Below are 19293 nucleotides of genomic sequence, written 5' to 3'. Positions count from 1 at the left end.
TTAATAAAAATCCTGCCCAAAAATAAAATTTCTGTCATTATTCATGTATAAGGTCATTTAAAAACAGCATGTAACTTTCTTTCTTCTATGGAACACAAATGAAGATATATTTTAAAGAATGTTGGTAACTAAACAGAGAAGTGTTGGTTCCTATTGACTTTCCTAGTATTTTTTTGTCCATACTATGGAAGTCAATGGGACCTCAAACCATTTTTTGTACACCAACATTCTTCAAAATATCTTGTGCAGAATGAATTTTGCAGAATGAATTTAAAATTTTTGGCAGTTATTTATTTATAGTCCTCTCTAGAGGGCAGTGTTTTCTCATGTTTCACTATTGCATTGCAAAAATTGAAAACCTACAGTTTGTGACTGAGCTGTAGCTGCATGATGAAATTATGCTTTCAGTTAATGTCTGGCATTTTGCGGAAGAGATGACATCACTGGAATGCATCCCACAGCTATAACACAGAAAAAAAAGAGTATTCCATAACATAATGTAGATGTCTTTTTTTATTTTACTGTTGTGGCATGAATAGCAATTCATCTGAGTAGCCTGCAGTCTGACCTAATTGTATTATGTAAAGGAATACAGTGACAGAGAGTTGTTAAAGGGATGTGCCCTGTTGACTTCCACTCCCCATGCAGAACTATGAAGGCCTCGAATGACAGGTTTCAGGAACAATACAAACTCACATTATCCTCATGAAGGAACATGGTGCTTGTTCACATCATATTTATTATTAAAACCCTAAATGACAATGGAGATTCATCATTAATGAATGATGGTGACCTTGTGTTAATGCCTGGTGTTTTGTTTAACTGGCTGTGGAAAAACAGATTGATTCACAATAATGAATTATGAAACAAGGCAAATTTATTTATATTGCACTTTATATAATACAGATTGTTTCAAAGCAGATTCACAGTAATAAACAGGTGTTTATTCATTTAACGAATTCAATTTCAGCTTTAAATAGAAGACAGTGGTATGATTCCGACAAGCATACTTTTTGTTTTTGTCTAATCGGCCTCTATTTTAGGTCATTTTACATATTTTTAATAAAATGGTTGGCAGTGTTTGTTTCAAGTATCTTACATTCCTCATTTCTGTTGGTTTGCTTTATATTTCAGAGTGACGACTGTGTTATTTGCAGAAATTACATCTACAATCTTCCTTTTTTAGGTTTAAAACTCTTTTGCAATAAAAGGACAAATGTGTGTTCCCTTTTTTTAATGAACATTTAGAACTGGTCACTGCCGGCATGACGATTAGAGTATAATTGTAGCGTTGTGCCACATAGCTCTACAGTTCTCTAATGTCTAAATTTAGTCATGGGACATTTTAATTACACATCTCTAATAAATAGTCATAATTGAAAGGAGCATCATAGAATTGCTATTATAAGGGGCAGCTGTGGTCTTATGTTTAGAGAGTCAGACTAGTTACCAGAAGGTCGCTGGTTTGAGTCTCTGTGCTGGCAGGAGTTGTAGGTGGGAGGGGGGTGGATGAACAGCGCTCTCTTCCTCCCTCAATACCCATGGCTGAAGTGCCCTTGAGCAAGGCACTGAACCCCCAGTTGCTCCCTAGGTGCTGGATATATAGCTGCCCACTGCTCTGGGTGTGTTTGCACTTGGATAGGTTGACCACCAATTCTGAGTATAGTAACCATAATTGGCAAACGTCACGACTTTCTTTTAAAAATCATTATTAATTTGACATTATTAATGTCACTATGCACTCAGTATGTGAGATTTTAGTATTTAGGCCTTGTTATGTCAGTGAAATGTAATATGTGTGTGTGTTTATGTGCATTTTGTAAGTTGACCTTATATGTCATCTGTCCAGAACTGTTTTGTGTACAACAGTGAGCGCAAGCTGGATTAAATTGATTATTATGTTTTAAATATGGTTATTTTTCGTACAAAAACACATTGATTGCTACAGGAGGCCTTTGTTCACCCCCTAAGCCTTGTGAGACACTTTTTTTTTAATCGATGGGCACTTTTTATTTCGGTTCTTTTGGAATGAAGCACTGCAACCCCTGCTGAGTGCCATTAAACAGCTTGAAAGATCAAAGAACATGTTTTATATAACACCGACTGGATATGTCTGAAAGAGGAAAGTCATATACACATAGGATACCTTGAGGGTGAGTAATATGTGGCCTGTTTTGCATTTTTGGGTGAACTAACTCTTTAATCTTCCGCTCTGTTCGGTGCGTTACAGCAGGCCACGCCCACGCGCCGCTGCAGTCGTGACTGTGGGCGTGGCTTTAGAGTGACGCTCACTTGTTGCTTCACTGGATAAGGTGAAACTTTTCCAGCGAGACATTAACGGACCTTTGACACATTGAAACTTCTCGCTGGGCAAGACAGCTCGCGCGTCCTGTTTTTTCAGCCCAAACTGAAACGGGCTGGGTTTTCATAGAAATGTCTCTGGCAGAGCAAAGCCAGCAGTGGTTCCCCACCAGCGTCCAGGTAACGGTGCTTCAGGCGAGGGGTTTGCGGACCAAAGGGAAGAATGGCACTAACGACGCGTACGCCGTCATGCAGGTGGCCAAGGATAAGTTCTCCACCTCGGTGGCGGAGAAAACCGTCGCACCGGTGTGGAAAGAGGAGGCCGCGTTCGACCTGCCGCTCTTTCACCCCAGTAACGCGGAGCGTTGCACCCTACAGGTGTGTGTGATGCACCGGGCACTGATGGGACCCGATAAAGTGCTCGGACAGGCGACCGTCAACCTCCTGGAACTCCAAGACAATAAATCCCGTAATAAAACAGAGTGAGTGAAAATTATACATTATATAAACATTATATATGTATACACAAACACACACACACACAAATTGTAGCCTCATGTTTAATTTATTTATATGCAACAGTTCTGGTCCTCTCTCTCTCTCTCTCTCTCTCTCTCTCTCTCTCTCTCTCTCTCTCTCTCTCTCTCTCTCTCTCTCTCTATATATATATATATATATATATATATATATATATATTATTTTTGGGAAAAACATAAAGGCCCTTCTCAAGTGCGTCTGACTTTTCTCAGCTTCTTATAAGAGTTTGGACACTTCTACTAGAATACTTCTTTGCTGAAAGATGGCATCACAACTTCCTTATGTGGAAATAATGAACTGAGCTTTGAATGTTTTTGGATTTGCTCATGGTAGACCGAAAGGACCAGGCTGGTATTTTTTCCCTCAACCAGAGACATCACAGGCCTCCACAAATGCCTCATTATTTAGTTTTTACAGATGTTTTCTTAAGGATCAGATTCCTAATGAAATTTGGAGGCAATTGTTATACGATAAATAAAAACAAACAAACAAAAAATAAAAATATCGTTTAAATTCCTCTTTTCCTCCATCTTATTTTAATGAAATTCCATTAGCTTTCCTTTGGAATGTTTGTTAAAGGTCAGTGCAAATCTGTTTGACTGGATCGGGTGGTTATTCCATCGCGCTGTAATCCAGGATCACACGGTCTACATTATTCACAGACTTCATGAATAAATTAGTTTACCTCTACACATCATTGTAACATCAGTCACAGTAAGCAAAGTTTTTTTTTTCGACTACAATTTACAAAGTATCACATAAATCCTTCAAAGCATTCTGACCTTGGATTTGAAGAGCTTGTGTTTCTTCACCTGCTCTCTGAATGACTTTCATTGTTTGCTTGTAAATGCTCAGAGTTTTTTTATTAGAACCTGCCTGGTCATTTTTATTTCAAGATCTAATTCAGTCTCATGCACTGAGCCTTCCTGTCTGGCCTTCTGGCAAATAATTATTTTTACTCTATAAGTTTAGCTGAGGGTTGAGTCAGAATGAAAGCTGTTTTCTAATGAACTAGGCCACTAGAGAGCTCGGCTCCTGGGTTTCTTTTTGGGTCTGACTGAGACATTTCCTGTTGTCAAGTGATAGAGCCTATTATGCTAAGTAAGTCATATCTTGTCCTGTAACCGTGTGGGCTGCTGGTCTCCAGGGTCAGAGGAACCGGAAAGTGACACAAGGCTCTTTAAGTAAGCCGACTCTTATATGAAACTGGACCTCGGTGTTTCTTGGAAACCGATCTGCAGTTCTGATGGTGATTTTGAAGTGTGATCTCTCCGGGGGTGTGTGTAAGATTGACAGTCACCAGGGTGTTATCACTAGAAGACATCACTTTAATTTGATGTCACTCTTTTTACGTTAGGAGCAGCTTTCAGTTTTAATTTTGTTACCACCATTCACTTTTATTGTAGCCTAAGTGTAACCCATATTAGTGTGTGTGTGTGTGTGTGTGTGTTTTGTTTGTGGTAGTCAGTCAACATTATGCCACATCGATTAAGCTTCTGTTGAACTCAGAGTATTGTTATAATTTCCATGGAGCGGATTCATTCTTTCTGCCTAGATGAATCAGAAGACTAATTACTTCCTGTTCTTCTCCTATATTGTCGTCAATTTCCCTGATCTTCATATCAGTATTTTCTCATTTCTATTGCTCCCAGAACTAGTTCCTGGTTCTTTTACCGTAACCGATCGAAATTGTAATCTAAAAATAAAGTCTTGTTATTAATAATATTTTGTGTTACAGTGTTGTTTTGTGAAGTTCAAAAGGTCAGGGTCACAGTGAGTTTTTTTTTTTTTTTTTTTTTTAATAAATTAATACTTTTATTCAGCAAAAGTGCATTAAATTGATCAAAAATGACAGTTAAGACATTTATGATATATATATATATATATATATATATATATATATATATATATATATATATATATATATATATATATATATATATATATATATATTTCAAATTAATGCTCTTCTTTCTCTATTCAGCAAAGAAACCTGAAAATAGTATAATGGAAATATTACTAAGCTCAGCTTAGTTTTCAGTTTTCAGCCTTGATAAGAAGAAATGTTTCTGTACAAGTTTCTGAAGGATCATGTGACACTGAAGACTAGAGTAATGATGCTGAAAATTCAGCTTTGTATCACAGGAATAAAATATTTAAATAGAAAACAGTTAATTGTAATAATATATAAAATATTAAAACATTGCCATTTTTACTATATTCTTGATCAAATAAGTTATTTTATATTGTAATAATGTATAAAATAATATATTAGTTTTTACCATATTTTTTATCAAATAAATGCAGCCTTGTTAAACACAAGAGACTCCTTTTTAAAGACATAAAAAAAATCTTTTTTGAACAGTATAGTGTATTCATTTTAACAACCCTCAGAACCTTAATATTAGATTTTTGCATTTAACTCACACCCCTTTGTGCACTTTTTTCTTCCACTCAAATGTCCTCTGTTATATTGTGCAGTCATTTAAACAAAACTGTATTTTGGAGAAGGTTAAATATCTAACATCCCTTTTCTGGCGTCTGATTGTTCTGTTTGTGGCCCAGTTCTCTCTCAGGCTTTGACGTACGTGACATGCGTTGCCTGATAACTCAATTTCTCTTAGCGTAGCATAAAGTCAAGGCTTGTCAACTGCTTCAGACTTCAAAGTGGAGAAAACACTTTCTCTCTCTCAGTCACACATACAGAGGACGCTTCAGAGGATATGCCTAAAATATGCTAAACGCCTCATGCTAATACAGAAGAGATTGATCGAGCGTGACCTCATGTGCTGACACGTTATCAGGAGCTCTTTCCTGATTCGAGGCAGAATGGGAGCTTGTCACCTGTCTGCTCCGAACCATCAACCGACAAAGTTTACGTCTTTTATATCAGCAGAAACAATTCAATATTATGTGAACTTGGATATTGAATCCTTCATGTTATCAAAAGTAATGTTCTGCCAGTTGGAAGAATCAACAAAATCCCATGTTGTTATGTCACATGATAGAAATGCGTTCAATTATCTAAGGTTCATACGTATTTTGTTGAATATTTTACAGCAAGTGAACTGAAACTCTATAAGGTTGAGCTTAGGAAAGGTTCCTGCACTGCTGCGTGTGATAAAACAGTCCTGTCACATAACACACTTATCAGTGCGCTGGCACATGCAGGAAGTTCAGCTGCTGAGAGACACATTGGAACAATGAAACATCCAGTGCTGATTCATCTGATGCTGCCTTCACTTCCTGTCAGGGAACCGCTGTTATTGAGGATCTTACAAGGCGAAACAGATGAGTTTTAAGAAGTCTTCTTTTTTTGAAACTGACACTTTCTACTAATCTGGTACAAAATAGGGCCTGACATAATTTTTTTCCTTTTTTTCCAATAAATAGAAGCATTTACCGTAAGCAGACTTTAAATAAAAAAAGAAATTATAAAAAAAAGCAGATTTTCATGATAGGGTAATATTTTGTATATAAAGACTTGTCAAGCTTGTCTAAAACTCATCTCAAACCAGGCAACACCCTTTTGCAACTTCCCTCCTCTGACCAGAACTGCAACGCAACCTCTGAGTGACATCACAGCAGAAGCTGCTTGTTTGCATCAGTGAATTTCTACGGGTTTGAGGTGTTGTCCGAACATGTCATGTCAAATCAACCCTGCAGGGCTATTTCTCTTGTCATTGTGTAATTAGCAAAAGAAAAAAATGTGGTTTAACAGCTTTAATTGTTGGAGGGCATAATTGTGTTCGCTTATGGTTCACTGCTTCCAGGATTTGATTCAGCAACTTTCAGGTTACCAGCCCTTTAACCACTTCTATTTTACACACTGATTGCAGTTATTCAGACTTGGTTTAATGGTTAGTAAAGTCTAAAAACTTGAATTGTAGATTGTTTGAATGTAATTGTTCAAATGTGGTCAAGCATCATATTCAAAGCCTGGTGATTAAAATATTTACAGAATTATCAATAATATTCTTTAGGCTATATATATATAACTATATTTAGTTGTGGTTAAAATTTTACATACACTTTTATATGCAAAACGTTAATTTTTTTACCAAAATAAGAGAGATCATACAAAATGCATGTTATTTCTTATTTAGTAAGACATTTCAGATAATGTAAAAGATGTTTGCATATAGTCCACAACAGAAAATCATAGTTGAATGTATGAAAATTACCTTGTTTATAAGTTTACATATGTTTGATTCTTTCGTTTTTTTTTGTGCGTGTGATAGTTGTTCATGAGTCCCTTGTTATTTAGGTAAAATAATTAACATTTTAGAGTTTATGTAAAGGTTTATGTAAAATTTTGACCACAATTACAGGTGAATATGGCTGTTTATATATATTTAAGTTGGTTCATAACCATTAGGTTCTTTGTTCATTTAGTGCAAAACAATACTTCTTGTTTCACTTCTGCTTAACAACATTAACGGTCTGTTATGATCTCTCTGAGAAAAAAAGTAAGAAAGCTTTTTAAGCCATTTCAGAGAAAATAAATAAATATTGCAGACAAATTTGAGTTGCTTTTTGCTGTATTGTTTATCTCCGCTAGTTAGTTTGTTATTCTCTGACGTAATATGTGCTTTGTAATGGTGCTAAATGTTATTGAGGCGTAGGCGGGCAGCAGGAATCATTCGCTAATTGTCCCAGGGTGTGTTGCTATATTTAGCTTTAGACTCATTGCAGTATTATTTAGCAGACAGCCACGAAGTCATTTAAACACACGCCCAACATGCCATTTTCTCTGTAGCATTAGCACTGCATTACTCACTGTGTCCAGAGCACTTTCTGCCAGCATAAACATTGAAGTAGCAGCTTCTGTTGAAGAGACTGGATGAGAAACAAGACTGTTAATGGTTACTGGATTGAGATTTTCTAGGTTCTGAGATGTCGAGCTTAAGAAGAAAACAAGACTGTTATATCTCAACCTTTTTCGATACTGAAATATATCACTAATATTTTTTTGTTTAGCTATGCATCAAATTTTAGATTTTATATTTTTTGAGATTTAATGGATTTTAATTTCTACTGGCACTCATTCAAGTCTTTTGTCCTTTGTCTGTTTTAGACCCTGAGGTTTTTGTTCTTCTCTAGTGTCCTTGAGACTTGATCATTAAAGCGCAGGGTGTTCTGCTTAATAACCGTGGAGTAATGTCAACAATCACGTGAAACTTCAGAGCTAGGATCTTGTTTTGTTTTAATTAAATTTAATTTTATCTCCAAGCCATTATGTCAGGCACCATATGCCATATTTTATATATTTTTTTCTGCAATTCTAAAAGTCTAGTTTGAAACACGTTTGGCTTATAAGGTTTTAGTGAATTTCCATCTATCCCTCTCAAACCTGACCCTAATCTGCCAATGTGTGTTTTCTGCCCCGGGTGTCAGTATTGTGGCATTCTCAAAATTGCCTTTCTAAGCCACCCACTCCATTCTCGCAGCCAAACGCTACTGCAAACATAAGTTTCCATGAAATGAGTCCTGCATGCAGTTACCGCACCCTTGTGTCCTCATCTTATTCCGCTTCCATTTTTCATGGATTGAAGTTTGTTGTTCCTTACAGGCATGTTAGCCCGCCAGCTCAGACAGTCATTTCCTACAACATTTAGCTGGAAAACAACATGATACCTCTCTCTCTGTAGCTAAGAAACAGCTTGCTGAAGGCTGCGAGTTATATTTTTGCCTTTTTAGATTGATGGACCTATTTTATTGATGTCTAAAGGGAAAATGTGTTTTTCTCTCATTCATTCGAGACTTTTTTTTTTTTCCCCACACAGTGGATGTTTGTTTTAGAACATGAAGTCGTTGTTCTCCACTGGTGTCCCTGAGTTATGATAAGGCCGTGTCGCGGTCATTGAACCGTCATGTGCCGTTCTGGTTTATAGCCGTTGAGGAATGTCAACAATCCCGTGAAACTATTTACTTGGACTTTGGGATCCCATGGCTTTGAGTGCACAACAACCTTGTCATTATTGCAGTTCTAACCAATTTTGCAAAGTGTAACTACATGTCACAACATAATCTCATATCTTTTATCTCGGTTTTGCCTCTGGCTTTCTTTTCTTTGAGGAGGGAGAACAAAATGCTTGAAACTAAACATCCTGTGGTATTTGCTTTCATACAGATGGTTCAAATTGATGGGCAAGACGGGGAAGGCTGATAAAGACAGGGGTGAGGTTCTCCTAGACATTCAGTTTATGAAGAACAACATGACGGCCAGCATGTACGACCTCTCCGGACAGGACAAGTCACGCTCACGGCTGGGGAAGCTTAAAGATAAGCTGAAAGGGAAGAAGAAAGATGGGATGTCGGATTCTGCTTCTGCCATTGTGCCTTCAGTCAGCCAGGTACTGACTGACAGCGAGGGAGAAGAACCGGACTCCACACCTGGAGCCAAAAAGAAGAATAAACTCAAATCTCTTTTCAAACCCAAGCCCTCTCTGCAGCGTAACATTTCCCAGTCCATGTCCACGCTCGCCACCCTGCCTGAAAAAGACTCGGCCATCAGTCTGAGCAGATCTTCTGGCCTAAATGTAGAGTCTCCTGAAGGTATCACAACACTATTTATTGCTGTAATATTTTCAATATTAGGGATAGATAATATGTTGGCTACCATATTGTTCCTGCAGGTCAGTCAATACACTATGATGCAAGTGTTGCCAAAGTCCTGGGTTTGAGCACCAGAGAAATCGTGAACTAATAAATATATGCAACTCCCTTGCATCTGCTAAATGCAAAGTAAATATTGAAATCTTCTGATATTAATTATACTGGTTTAGTCTGATTTGGAAGTTGGAATCATATTTATTTATTTAAATATTATTTATTGATTTTCATGTTATGGCTGATAACTGATAAATGGCTGGTATTTTGTATATATAAATTAAAAATAAATCACTAATACTTAAAATTAATATTTAATGGAAATTTTAGCATCACAAAATGATGAAGTATAGTATGAGAAATGGATATTTATTTTGAGCTTAATTTTTAGATTATATATGAAAATTATATTACATTTATTGGTATTTTCAAAGATTCATTTTAAGCAGGGATATTATAGTAAACTTAAACCATTAAAAAAGATTTAAAATAAAAACAACTATATCTGAAATAAAAAAAATAAAATAATTTTATATATAGAAAATATAAAAGGCCTATTTTTTTTTACTTTTTTTTTTTTTTTTACTAAAATTGCTTAACTGAAATAAAAATAAATAATAAACAAAAAAGAAAAAAAAGGAAAGAAAAATGACAAATTCAAACAGATTTGTACCAAAACAATTACAAAATTGCTAAAATATATTAAAATAAAAAAAACCTAATTCAAAGCATAATAGTATCTCAGTTGTACTAAAATAACACTGATTTTAAGTTAGTATTAGATGATGAGAAAGGTAGTCTATACTGTATGTAAAAATAGGGAAAATTAACTTGTAAAATTAAATATCCCATACCAACTAATAAATTGCTAATAAACCACACAAATCTCCAGAATAATGTAAACAGATAATCACTATAGTACCCATATATTGTGCATCCCTATATAATTAAAAACATAATTAGCAGAAGGTAGGGTCTGCCAAAACTGATAACTGGTGCAAAATTTCAGTAGTTTAGTATTATTGTAATATTGTTTTTTATTTTCAAAGGCAAAAAGAAATTTAAATTTCTGAAGCACAAGCGGACCGAAAGCTCTGACAGCAAGGTTTCCCAGGGCACCGGCTCTCTTGGACTGGGCATGGTGCAGAGCAACGTGTGCATCAACGGCAGTCATGTCTACACAGAAGAACCAGAGAGCAGAGGATCCAGGGCTGGTTCCGCCTTCAGCCTGAACAGCTCAGGCCACGGATCCATGGAGGACCTGCGCAGAGGTCATGACAGGAAAACCTCTAGTACCTCAGTGGACTCTCTTAAAACCTCTGACCTACAAACTCAAGAGAATGCTGTGGAACAGATGCAAAGAAGACAAGAGGAACAGAGGAAACGGGAAGCGGAAGTCAGGAAAAGACTAGAGGAGGAACGGAGACAGGCTGAAGAGGAAGAGAGGAAGGAAGAGGAGAGGAAACAGATTGAGGAAAAAGAGAGATTGGAGAGGGAGGAGGAAAGGAAACGGTTGGAAAGAGAGGAAGAGGAGAGGAGAAGGATTGAGAGAGAGGAAGAAAGAAAGAGGATAGAGAAGGAAGAGGAACGGAAACTGATTGAAAAAGAGGAGGAAAGAAAGAGGATAGCGAGGGAAGAGGAGAGGAAACAGATTGAGGAAAAAAAGAGATTGGAGAGGGAAGAGGAGAGGAAACGTTTGGAAAGAGAGGAAGAGGAGAGGAAAATGATTGAGAGAGAGGAGGAAAGACAGAGGATATCGAGGGAAGAGGAGAGAAAACAGATGGAGAGAGAGGAGGAAAGAAAGAGGATAGAAAGGGAAGAGGAGATGAAACAAATTGAGGAAAAAAAGAGATTGGAGAGGGAAGAGGAGAGGAAACGACTGGAAAGAGAGGAAGAGGAGAGGAAAAGAATTGAGAGAGAGGAAGAAAGAAAGAGGATAGAGAAGGAAGAGGAGCGAAAACTAATTGAAAGAGAGGAGGAAAGAAGGAGGATAGCGAGGGAGGAGGAGAGAAAACAGATGGAGATAGAGGAGGAAAGAAAGAGGATAGAGAGGGAAGAGGAGAGGAAACAGATTGAGGAAAAAAAGAGATTGGAGAGGGAAGAGGAGAGGAAACGACTGGAAAGAGAGGAAGAGGAGAGGAAAAGGATTGAGAGAGAGGAGGAAAGAAAGAGGATAGAGAGAGAAGAGGAGAGGAAAAAGGAAGAGGAAAGGAGAAGAATTGAGGCAGAGGATAGAGAAAGAAAAAGGATTGAGCAGGAAGAAATGATCAGAATAAAGAACAAACAGGAAGAGGAAAGAAGGAGAGCTGAGGAGGAGAGGATCAAAGAGGAGAAAAGGAATAGAATGGAGGAAGAGGAAAAGGAAAAGGCTAGGAAAGAAGAAGAACAGAGGAGAATGGAGGAAGAGAGACTTGAGAATGAAAAGTTGCGGAAAGAAGAAGAGACAAGAATGATCGAGATGGAAAGAAGACGTGCTGAAGAAGAGGAAAGACTACAAAAGGAAAAGGAAAAGTTGGAAGCAGAGGAAAAGAGGAAAAGGATGGAGGAAGAAGAGAGAAGACTGTCTGAGCAGAAAGAAAGAAGAGAACAAGAAAGGTTACGTTTGGAAAAAGAGAAGCTGGAGCTTGAGAACAAGAGAATGGAAGAAAGGATGAGAGAGGAGCAGGCGCGGAAAAAGGCTGATGAAGAGGAGGAGAAGAGGAAGCTGAAAGAGAAAGCAGACCAGGAGAGAATCAGGCAAGAGAAAGTAGAAATGGAGAGACAGAAGGAAGAGCAAGAACAGCGGCCTGTGGTGAAACCCAGGAGTGCTCGACTGAATAAGAGTAAAAAAGCCCCTGGTGAGATTAACCCGGACTACGTCCCATCTGCCAGTCCCTTTGAAGACCCTCTCTCATTCGATGAGAGTTACACCAATCCCACGGTTTCTCAAACTGAAGCCCTGAATCAGTCCACCAAAGTCTCTGCAGTCAAGCCAAGGTCAGTGTCTTTCCTGAAAGCTCAGGAGTTTGTGTTTTTAAATTACATCCATTTGGCCTCATTCATGAAACATAAACTATTTCTAATGTAAATTGTAAGTGAAACTAGCTGTTGGCTAAGAATGAAAAAAAATGCATGTGTTACATGAATTAGGCCCCAAAACACAACATGGCAACTTAATAATTTATTTGTTCTCAATGAAAGCCAAATACTGTGTGAGGTACATCTTTGATATTTAATATACAGCATGGCTACGTTGGGGCAGATTTTGGGCAATTGGGATGTCACTGTGGGCCACTTAAAAAAAAAAGTATATATACAAGCACACTTGACCAGTCAGTTGAATGCTTTTATCTTCAGTGTACCAATCAGTACCAAAATGAAACACTCCTTTTTCATGAAGTTTGTGGCTTGACAGACATTCGGCTGACTCTAAACCTCTTTGCAACTCTTAAGAACTCTCAACCTTCTTCATACTGTAACTCATACTTTCATAATTTCTCAAAGCTGTTTCAAATCATTCTCCAAATGTCTGCTTTTTTACCAATTCTGCTGGAAGGCAAATCCATGACCCATGATCACAGCTTGAATATTACAGGCATGGAAGTGTCTCAGTGTTTCTGTAGTATGCTTAGACTAACTCGGTTTCAGTGCGGTAGCGCCCATAACACCATGCTTTCATGATTAACGCCATCATGTAAGAGCATTTGACACTATAATGAAATATGCAATAGACTGTGTGTGTTGGTATGAGTGCGTGTCTGTACAAGTCCAAAAAAACATCTGACATGAAATTCTGTTCTTTCGAAACGTTTTCAAGGACTCAGAGTAAGGATAATTCACATTAACATTTTGTTTTTCTCAACATATTTTCTGAAGATTATTATCATGCCGACTAATCTGAGTAACACTTAACCAAATATGAATGAAGAGTCTTTCTTACCATGGTCTTATCTGTTTATTTCTGCTGAGATGCATTAATGCTGACAGTTATTTATAAGGTCTCTAACCCTCATTGTGTTAGTGCTTGTGTGTTACTTGATTGAGCTCTAACCCAGGGGAAACTGGAGAAATCTGTTTCCCTGGAAAACAGCTGATCAGGCAGTTCCTTTTCTCTGACTCATGCATTCGAGGGCTTCATGAAACAGTTCTGGAATGTGTAGGAGACTGGAGAGCAAATGGCATAATTTGTGGGTGGCTCTTTAAATTTAAACCAGTTATCTCTTTAAGGCATCAGTTAAAGTAGGGAATTTTTTTTTTCAGGAAGTTTCTCTCAGAAATCTTTATTCCTCGAAAGTAATAAATGTCCATCAACTTAATCCAGACAGTTTGGATTGACATGAGGATGAGTAAATGATGACATAATTTAAATTTTGATGTTAACTATCCCTTTAAAAAGGTTATGGATATTGATAATATTTGCTCAATAACACAGGAGCATGATTTATGAAAGTAAACGGGGTCAGTTTTAATGACAAAGTGTCCTTTTAGTGGGTTTTCATGGTTGTTGACCAAATGAAGTGGCTTTAACTTGCCTGCCAATTTATTTCGATATTTAGCAGATGTGTTTGATTGAGTTTAATGTTCCCTTTCATTACCATGCTTCTTCAGTTCTTCTGTTTCTGGAATCTCCTTTTCGCAAGCATCTATCCCAAACACCAATCCATTCTTAGATGACTCTGATGTTGATAGTGGAAACACTGAGAAAGTTGTTAATTTCGGAGACACCACAGAAAGGTCAGATAAAAAACGACGTGCACCAATGCCTCCCCTGAACAAGAAGACGCAGATGGGAAAAACAGACATCCCTCCAAGAGCACCACCAATTCCTGAAGCCACACAAGCTTTTCTATCTAGAGGATCTGAGGACGATGGAGACATGGATTCCTGCAGTTTACAACGGGACAAACGTCCTGCACCTTTACCACCAAAGAACAAGCAAGAAGTGCAAAATGGACATGCAGTCCAATCTACTACACCTCTTCATACCGGAGAACAGAGAACCACTAGATTCCAGGAAAAAGACCAGACTACTAAAGTGCGACCAGTTTTGCAAGATGAGTCTAGGACCTCGGATGCAGTCAATTCTGGGAACACCAGTTTAACAAATCTTAGCCAGGGTCATCCCAGTAACAGACAAGAAACCAACCCTTTTATATTTACTGAGGTCAAAACAACTAAACACAACAAGGGCCCAGCTCCAAAGCCTTTATTACAGTCAAAATGTTGCAAGACATCTGCATCTGAAACAGAACCCAACAACCTAGCAAGAAGTAATTTCCATTTGACTGGACACAAAACCATTGCTCCCTCAATCTCTTGCATTGATCAACTAGATGAGTTGACTGACAACCTTGATGATCTTCTTGCATCTGAAGAGCCTTCTACCAAACCCGAGCCTGTGCACCCTGATGACCTTTCCTCAGATTTACCAGAAAAGTCTAAACTAGTCTTTCTTGGAGAAGACGTACCTTCAAGGTCTGATCCAGTCATTGGAAAGGTTCTCTGCAATGTGAATGATCCTAAGAATACTGAAAATGTTTTGCTTGAGAGTGGTGTTTTCAAAAAGAAGAGTCGGGCCCCATTGCCTCCTGCCAAATCAGCATCCGGCCAGCAACCAGAAGCTCCATTGAACTCAACCAGTCAACCCAACATACAAGATCAAGACAAGTCACTAACTATTAATAGTAGCAAGTCAACTTCTTGTTTTACTGAATCCCTGGTGAAGTCATCTTCAACCTCCAGTCAAGTTCTCCCACTTCTGAGAATGGAAGCAGGTCATGGGTCAGGGCACCGGCCTCTCCCGCCTGCCCGAGTGTCAACTATTGAAGTTCAGCCCTTCACTGGGCAGAAAAATGGGAGTGAAAGTGAGAGAGCAGGTGATCCTTCCTTCAAACCCTGCAGGTGAGGCCATGCATTGAACTTCTACAGACCGTTAAATGTAGTAGCAGAAGTTGACGGTAGGTTGCTGTTAGCTTTCCAGTAGTAGTTCTTGAATTTTTAGAGGTTGTAAAAGTTTTAAGTAATCCTCTTGCAGTATCCATTTTCCAAACGTCTTCCTTTTTACCAATTCCACTGAAAGGCATATCCATGACATGTATTCACAGGCTAAATAATAATGGCATCGGAGTGTCTCTTAGTGTTTCTGTAGCATTCTAAGGCCAAAGTATACTTGGGACGGACAAGGAAGGTGAAATGTTGAGTCCACCATGTAGTACTGTGCATATGTTGAACTCGTTCATCCAGGGTTGAACACACTTAGTAGCAGTAGTGAAGTAGCAGTTGCCTGTAGGTTCCTGTTAGAATAACTGTGAAGTGTTCCTGTTGGTTTTGTCATTTTGAATCCCTCATTTTCCGTGGACAGTGGTTTAAGAATGACCTGAAAAGTAGGAAAACTTTATTAAACTGACCAACTTTGCTCATATATATTAATTACATGAGATGATGTTCATCTAGATCTACTACCTCAGTAGTGTTCAATCCTACTCCTGGAGGGCCACTGTTCTGCAGAGTTTGGCTTCAACTTGCCCCTGCACAGAATTTCTCTAAAGCATTGTAGGATAAAGTAAATTGTTGAAACCACTGGTACCAATGTTCAGTGCAGTCTATTCCAGAGGCCTGGAAGTTTCTATTAGGGCTGTGCCATATGAACAAAAAAAAAACCTATAGTGATTTCTTTTATCAATTTTGCGATTTCGATTTCAATGATGATTTTGACACACACAGACATGCTTTACAGTCATAAATGCATTCAGTATGAATATGAAACATTTTTTCAAAAGAAAACCAATTAGAGCTTTATCAAGTTGTAACATGTCTCTAGAACAGACATAAGACAAAATAATCACTAAGTAAAGCTGTAACAAAATGTCTAGACATATAGCAAAAAATAAATAAATAAATCCCGTGTCCAGGGAATTTGTTTTCTTTTTTGCCATGCATTCATTGGTCATTGAGCTCAATGTAGCGGTGCCTCAGGTGTTTAAATATTTGTTATACATTTTATAGGTTCACACGTACTCCGTTTGCAGTGCGTATACAGTATGTGAATGCAGTGCAGAAGTAGCCGTGAGAGTGCATTATTGTAATGCGAAAGCACATTAAAATAATGCGTGAGAGCGAATCTCTCCGCTTGCACAGAGATTTCCTTTGCTCTGTTACAAAACCAGACACGCGTGCTCAGATATAAGCTGCTCTCGCCCAGAGAGAGTGCTCGCACTTAAAACGTGTCTCTCATCTAGCTAAAACTGTGTTCTGTGCACTCTCTCTATGTTCATGTGCTAGATATGAATTATTTAGCACCTTTCTATTTCTAACCTTTTCTGTTCACATCTTTTACCAAATGCAGTGTGAACCCTCTGATCCGTTAACATGGGCTCTGAAAAAAAATACCTGAACCTGGAGTTACGTAGGCATATGCCCAGTCTGTTGTGTTCTTGCGCTCCATTTAGGTGCGCTGCATTCTGATTGGATCAGATAGCATACTGCAGGAGGTCAGGGCCGTGGAAAATCATGCTATAAAGCAATTTAGAAATCGCCCATGCTCAAATCGTGATTTTATGACGATTTCGATTAATCGATTAATCGCACAGCCCTAGTTTCTATCAATATTGGACACCTTAATTTACTGGTTAGCTGTTTTAATTAGCATTGGAGGTAAACTCTGCAGAAAGAATTGGACACCGCTGTCCTGTTTTAATTGTTACTTACTGCTTATGAGATTGATTACCCACAGGACATTTTGCTTGGTTTTAAAATTGTCATTTGTTTTGGCCGAATACCATGATTATTTCCTAAAAGATAGGGTCGTATAAGTTTCAGTGGTTGTTATGTCACATCTTGTGACCACTAGTTCTTATAATGTATTGCTTGACTGCAATACGTGCATCTGTTTACATTGTAATACACAATGGACCCTAGATTACTCAATGTTGGGACTTTCCACATAACTGTTCTTTCTGAAGAACATGGTTTGGAATGGTTTAAACTTAGTCTTTTCAGAGTTTCAGATCGTATGGATGGGGTGTTTAATTTCCCAGCGTGAACATTTCATTTTTCCATTAATTCTCTCTCTCTCTCTCTCATTTTTTTTTCTAAGAAAGGATAATATCAAAATTATGTCTCCTGGCAGAGTTCAGCGATTGACTGCTTTGTATTCCACCCCTGAAATCTCGGATCTGCCTGGAAGTCTTATACAGCTCTTTCTCTTTTCAGGCCCCATGCAGTGAAACCCCTGAGCACCACTGACAAGCAACCAGACCTCAGAGAGACCCAAGACGGTTCCAGACCTGCTAAAATTACAGATGGCATACAAGTCAAGATGAAGGTAGCATGAGCTTTCTTTTTTTCTTAAACTAATGTGTAGCCATTTGCTATATTTTGAATCGAAATATGTCTCTTTAAGATGTTATTCCTGTCTGACTTTTAAGCATGCTGTTTGTGTTCAACTGTATCTTTCAGGCCCCAGAGGCTAAAGGGAATGGGCCGTACTCCCAGCTAACCTATGAAGAACTCATTAACTTGTTGGAAAAGCAGAAGCAGCAGCTTTCTCAGAAGGATGCTAAGATTGGGGAACTGGAGCTTTATATAGACAATCTTCTGGTGCGTGTCATGGAGGATAGCCCCAACATCTTAATGTCCTTGAGCTCCATGAAGAAGTCAGTTTGAGTACTTTTGTAGCAGACTGTTATGTATTTAATGTTCACTGCAAACACAAATATGGGATGAACAACAGTACAAGGTTGTGGGTAAATCACAGAGGTTTTCACTAAAGCCAGTAGCACACACACTAGTGCGCTGAAGATCAGGGTGTATACCGTCTTGGACACAATGGTGACGACATGAATGTTTGTTGTTTGGCTTACTTCAGATCCACCTAACAATGTGTCTGATGCATTCTTGTATATGTTGAAATAAATCATATGTAAAGTATTTCCTTCAAAGGTTTTTACTCTCCATTTTTGTCCTATTTGAATTAGTGTTACATATATCATCTATTCAATATTTTGGTCAAAGCGTTGGACGCAACCCGTGTTATATAAATGAACAAAATAGCACTACATATATTCTTTTTTTTAATTTTTTATACGTATTACAAAGCTGTAAAATATTTTGTAGACAGATCTCTGTATTAATACACTGTTTCCTTTTCAATTAAGCACTTTAAAATAATCAGTTCATTTATAAATAAAGAAGGCTATGTGATCATATGTATGTTATGCCTTTTGTCATGTCAGCTGAAAGCTTTATTCTTCTCTGCTTTTGAAATAAAGAATGTAACAGGCGTGGCTCTACAAAGGGCAGCGTCACAACATTGCGTCTGTGTGTATTTTTCAGTATATAAGTTAAGCTTATAAGCATGATTCTTTAAACAAGCATTAAGGGAATGTCAGACGCTGCGTATACAGCCTGTCTTCTCAGCCTTCCTGACAATGTTTACATGCTGCTGTCCTTGTAAGATTGAGGAAGGATTAAAAAAAAAAACATTAACACAATGAAATTGACCATGGTGTCAGTTTCTTACCACTTGGAGGTTATAGCCTCCACTGTTAAATGTGGAAGCTTCACGGTTTGAAGGAGACCCCATATTAATTGTTTTGGGGTTTACAGAAGTAACAATACCTAGTTAGTCTCTAGGTATTGTGAAAATATAATGGTAACTAGTTTCCACTAATATACACAGTTGTGTTATTTATCTCAGTTATTTTATAAAACATTTATGCGGACACAATGGTTCACATGGGAACTTGTCTTTAACTAACAATAAAACATTTCCAACTACAAAAATATTTATACATATTAAGTCAGAAACTTCTAGAAAAGGATATTGTAATTCGCTACAGCCTCGATATCGTTTGCAGCTTAGAG

At 37.9% G+C, this 19293-nt stretch overlaps 1 protein-coding gene across 2 annotated transcripts; it reads left to right on the top strand.

Moving 5' to 3' along the window:
* The first annotated feature begins 2291 nt into the window (after positions 1-2291).
* On the top strand, positions 2292-18739 carry rab11fip1b (RAB11 family interacting protein 1 (class I) b). Of its 2 annotated transcripts, XM_052607308.1 has the most exons (6): positions 2292-2783; positions 8972-9396; positions 10500-12426; positions 14038-15330; positions 17641-17752; positions 17887-18739. In XM_052607308.1, exons 1-6 carry the CDS (start codon positions 2434-2436, stop codon positions 18091-18093), a joined length of 4314 nt encoding a protein of 1437 aa, XP_052463268.1. In that variant the 5' UTR covers positions 2292-2433; the 3' UTR covers positions 18094-18739. The 2 variants fall into 2 exon arrangements, with proteins under 2 accessions (XP_052463268.1, XP_052463269.1); XM_052607309.1 differs by lacking the exon at positions 14038-15330 and having other exon boundaries at positions 2296-2783.
* Positions 18740-19293: the final 554 nt, after the last annotated feature.

This window comes from Carassius gibelio, chromosome A10 (genome assembly GCF_023724105.1).
Source record: "Carassius gibelio isolate Cgi1373 ecotype wild population from Czech Republic chromosome A10, carGib1.2-hapl.c, whole genome shotgun sequence".
Lineage (NCBI taxonomy): Eukaryota > Metazoa > Chordata > Actinopteri > Cypriniformes > Cyprinidae > Carassius > Carassius gibelio.
The sequence above is the reverse complement of the archived record's forward strand: the minus strand, read 5'-3'. Positions and strand labels throughout refer to the sequence as shown.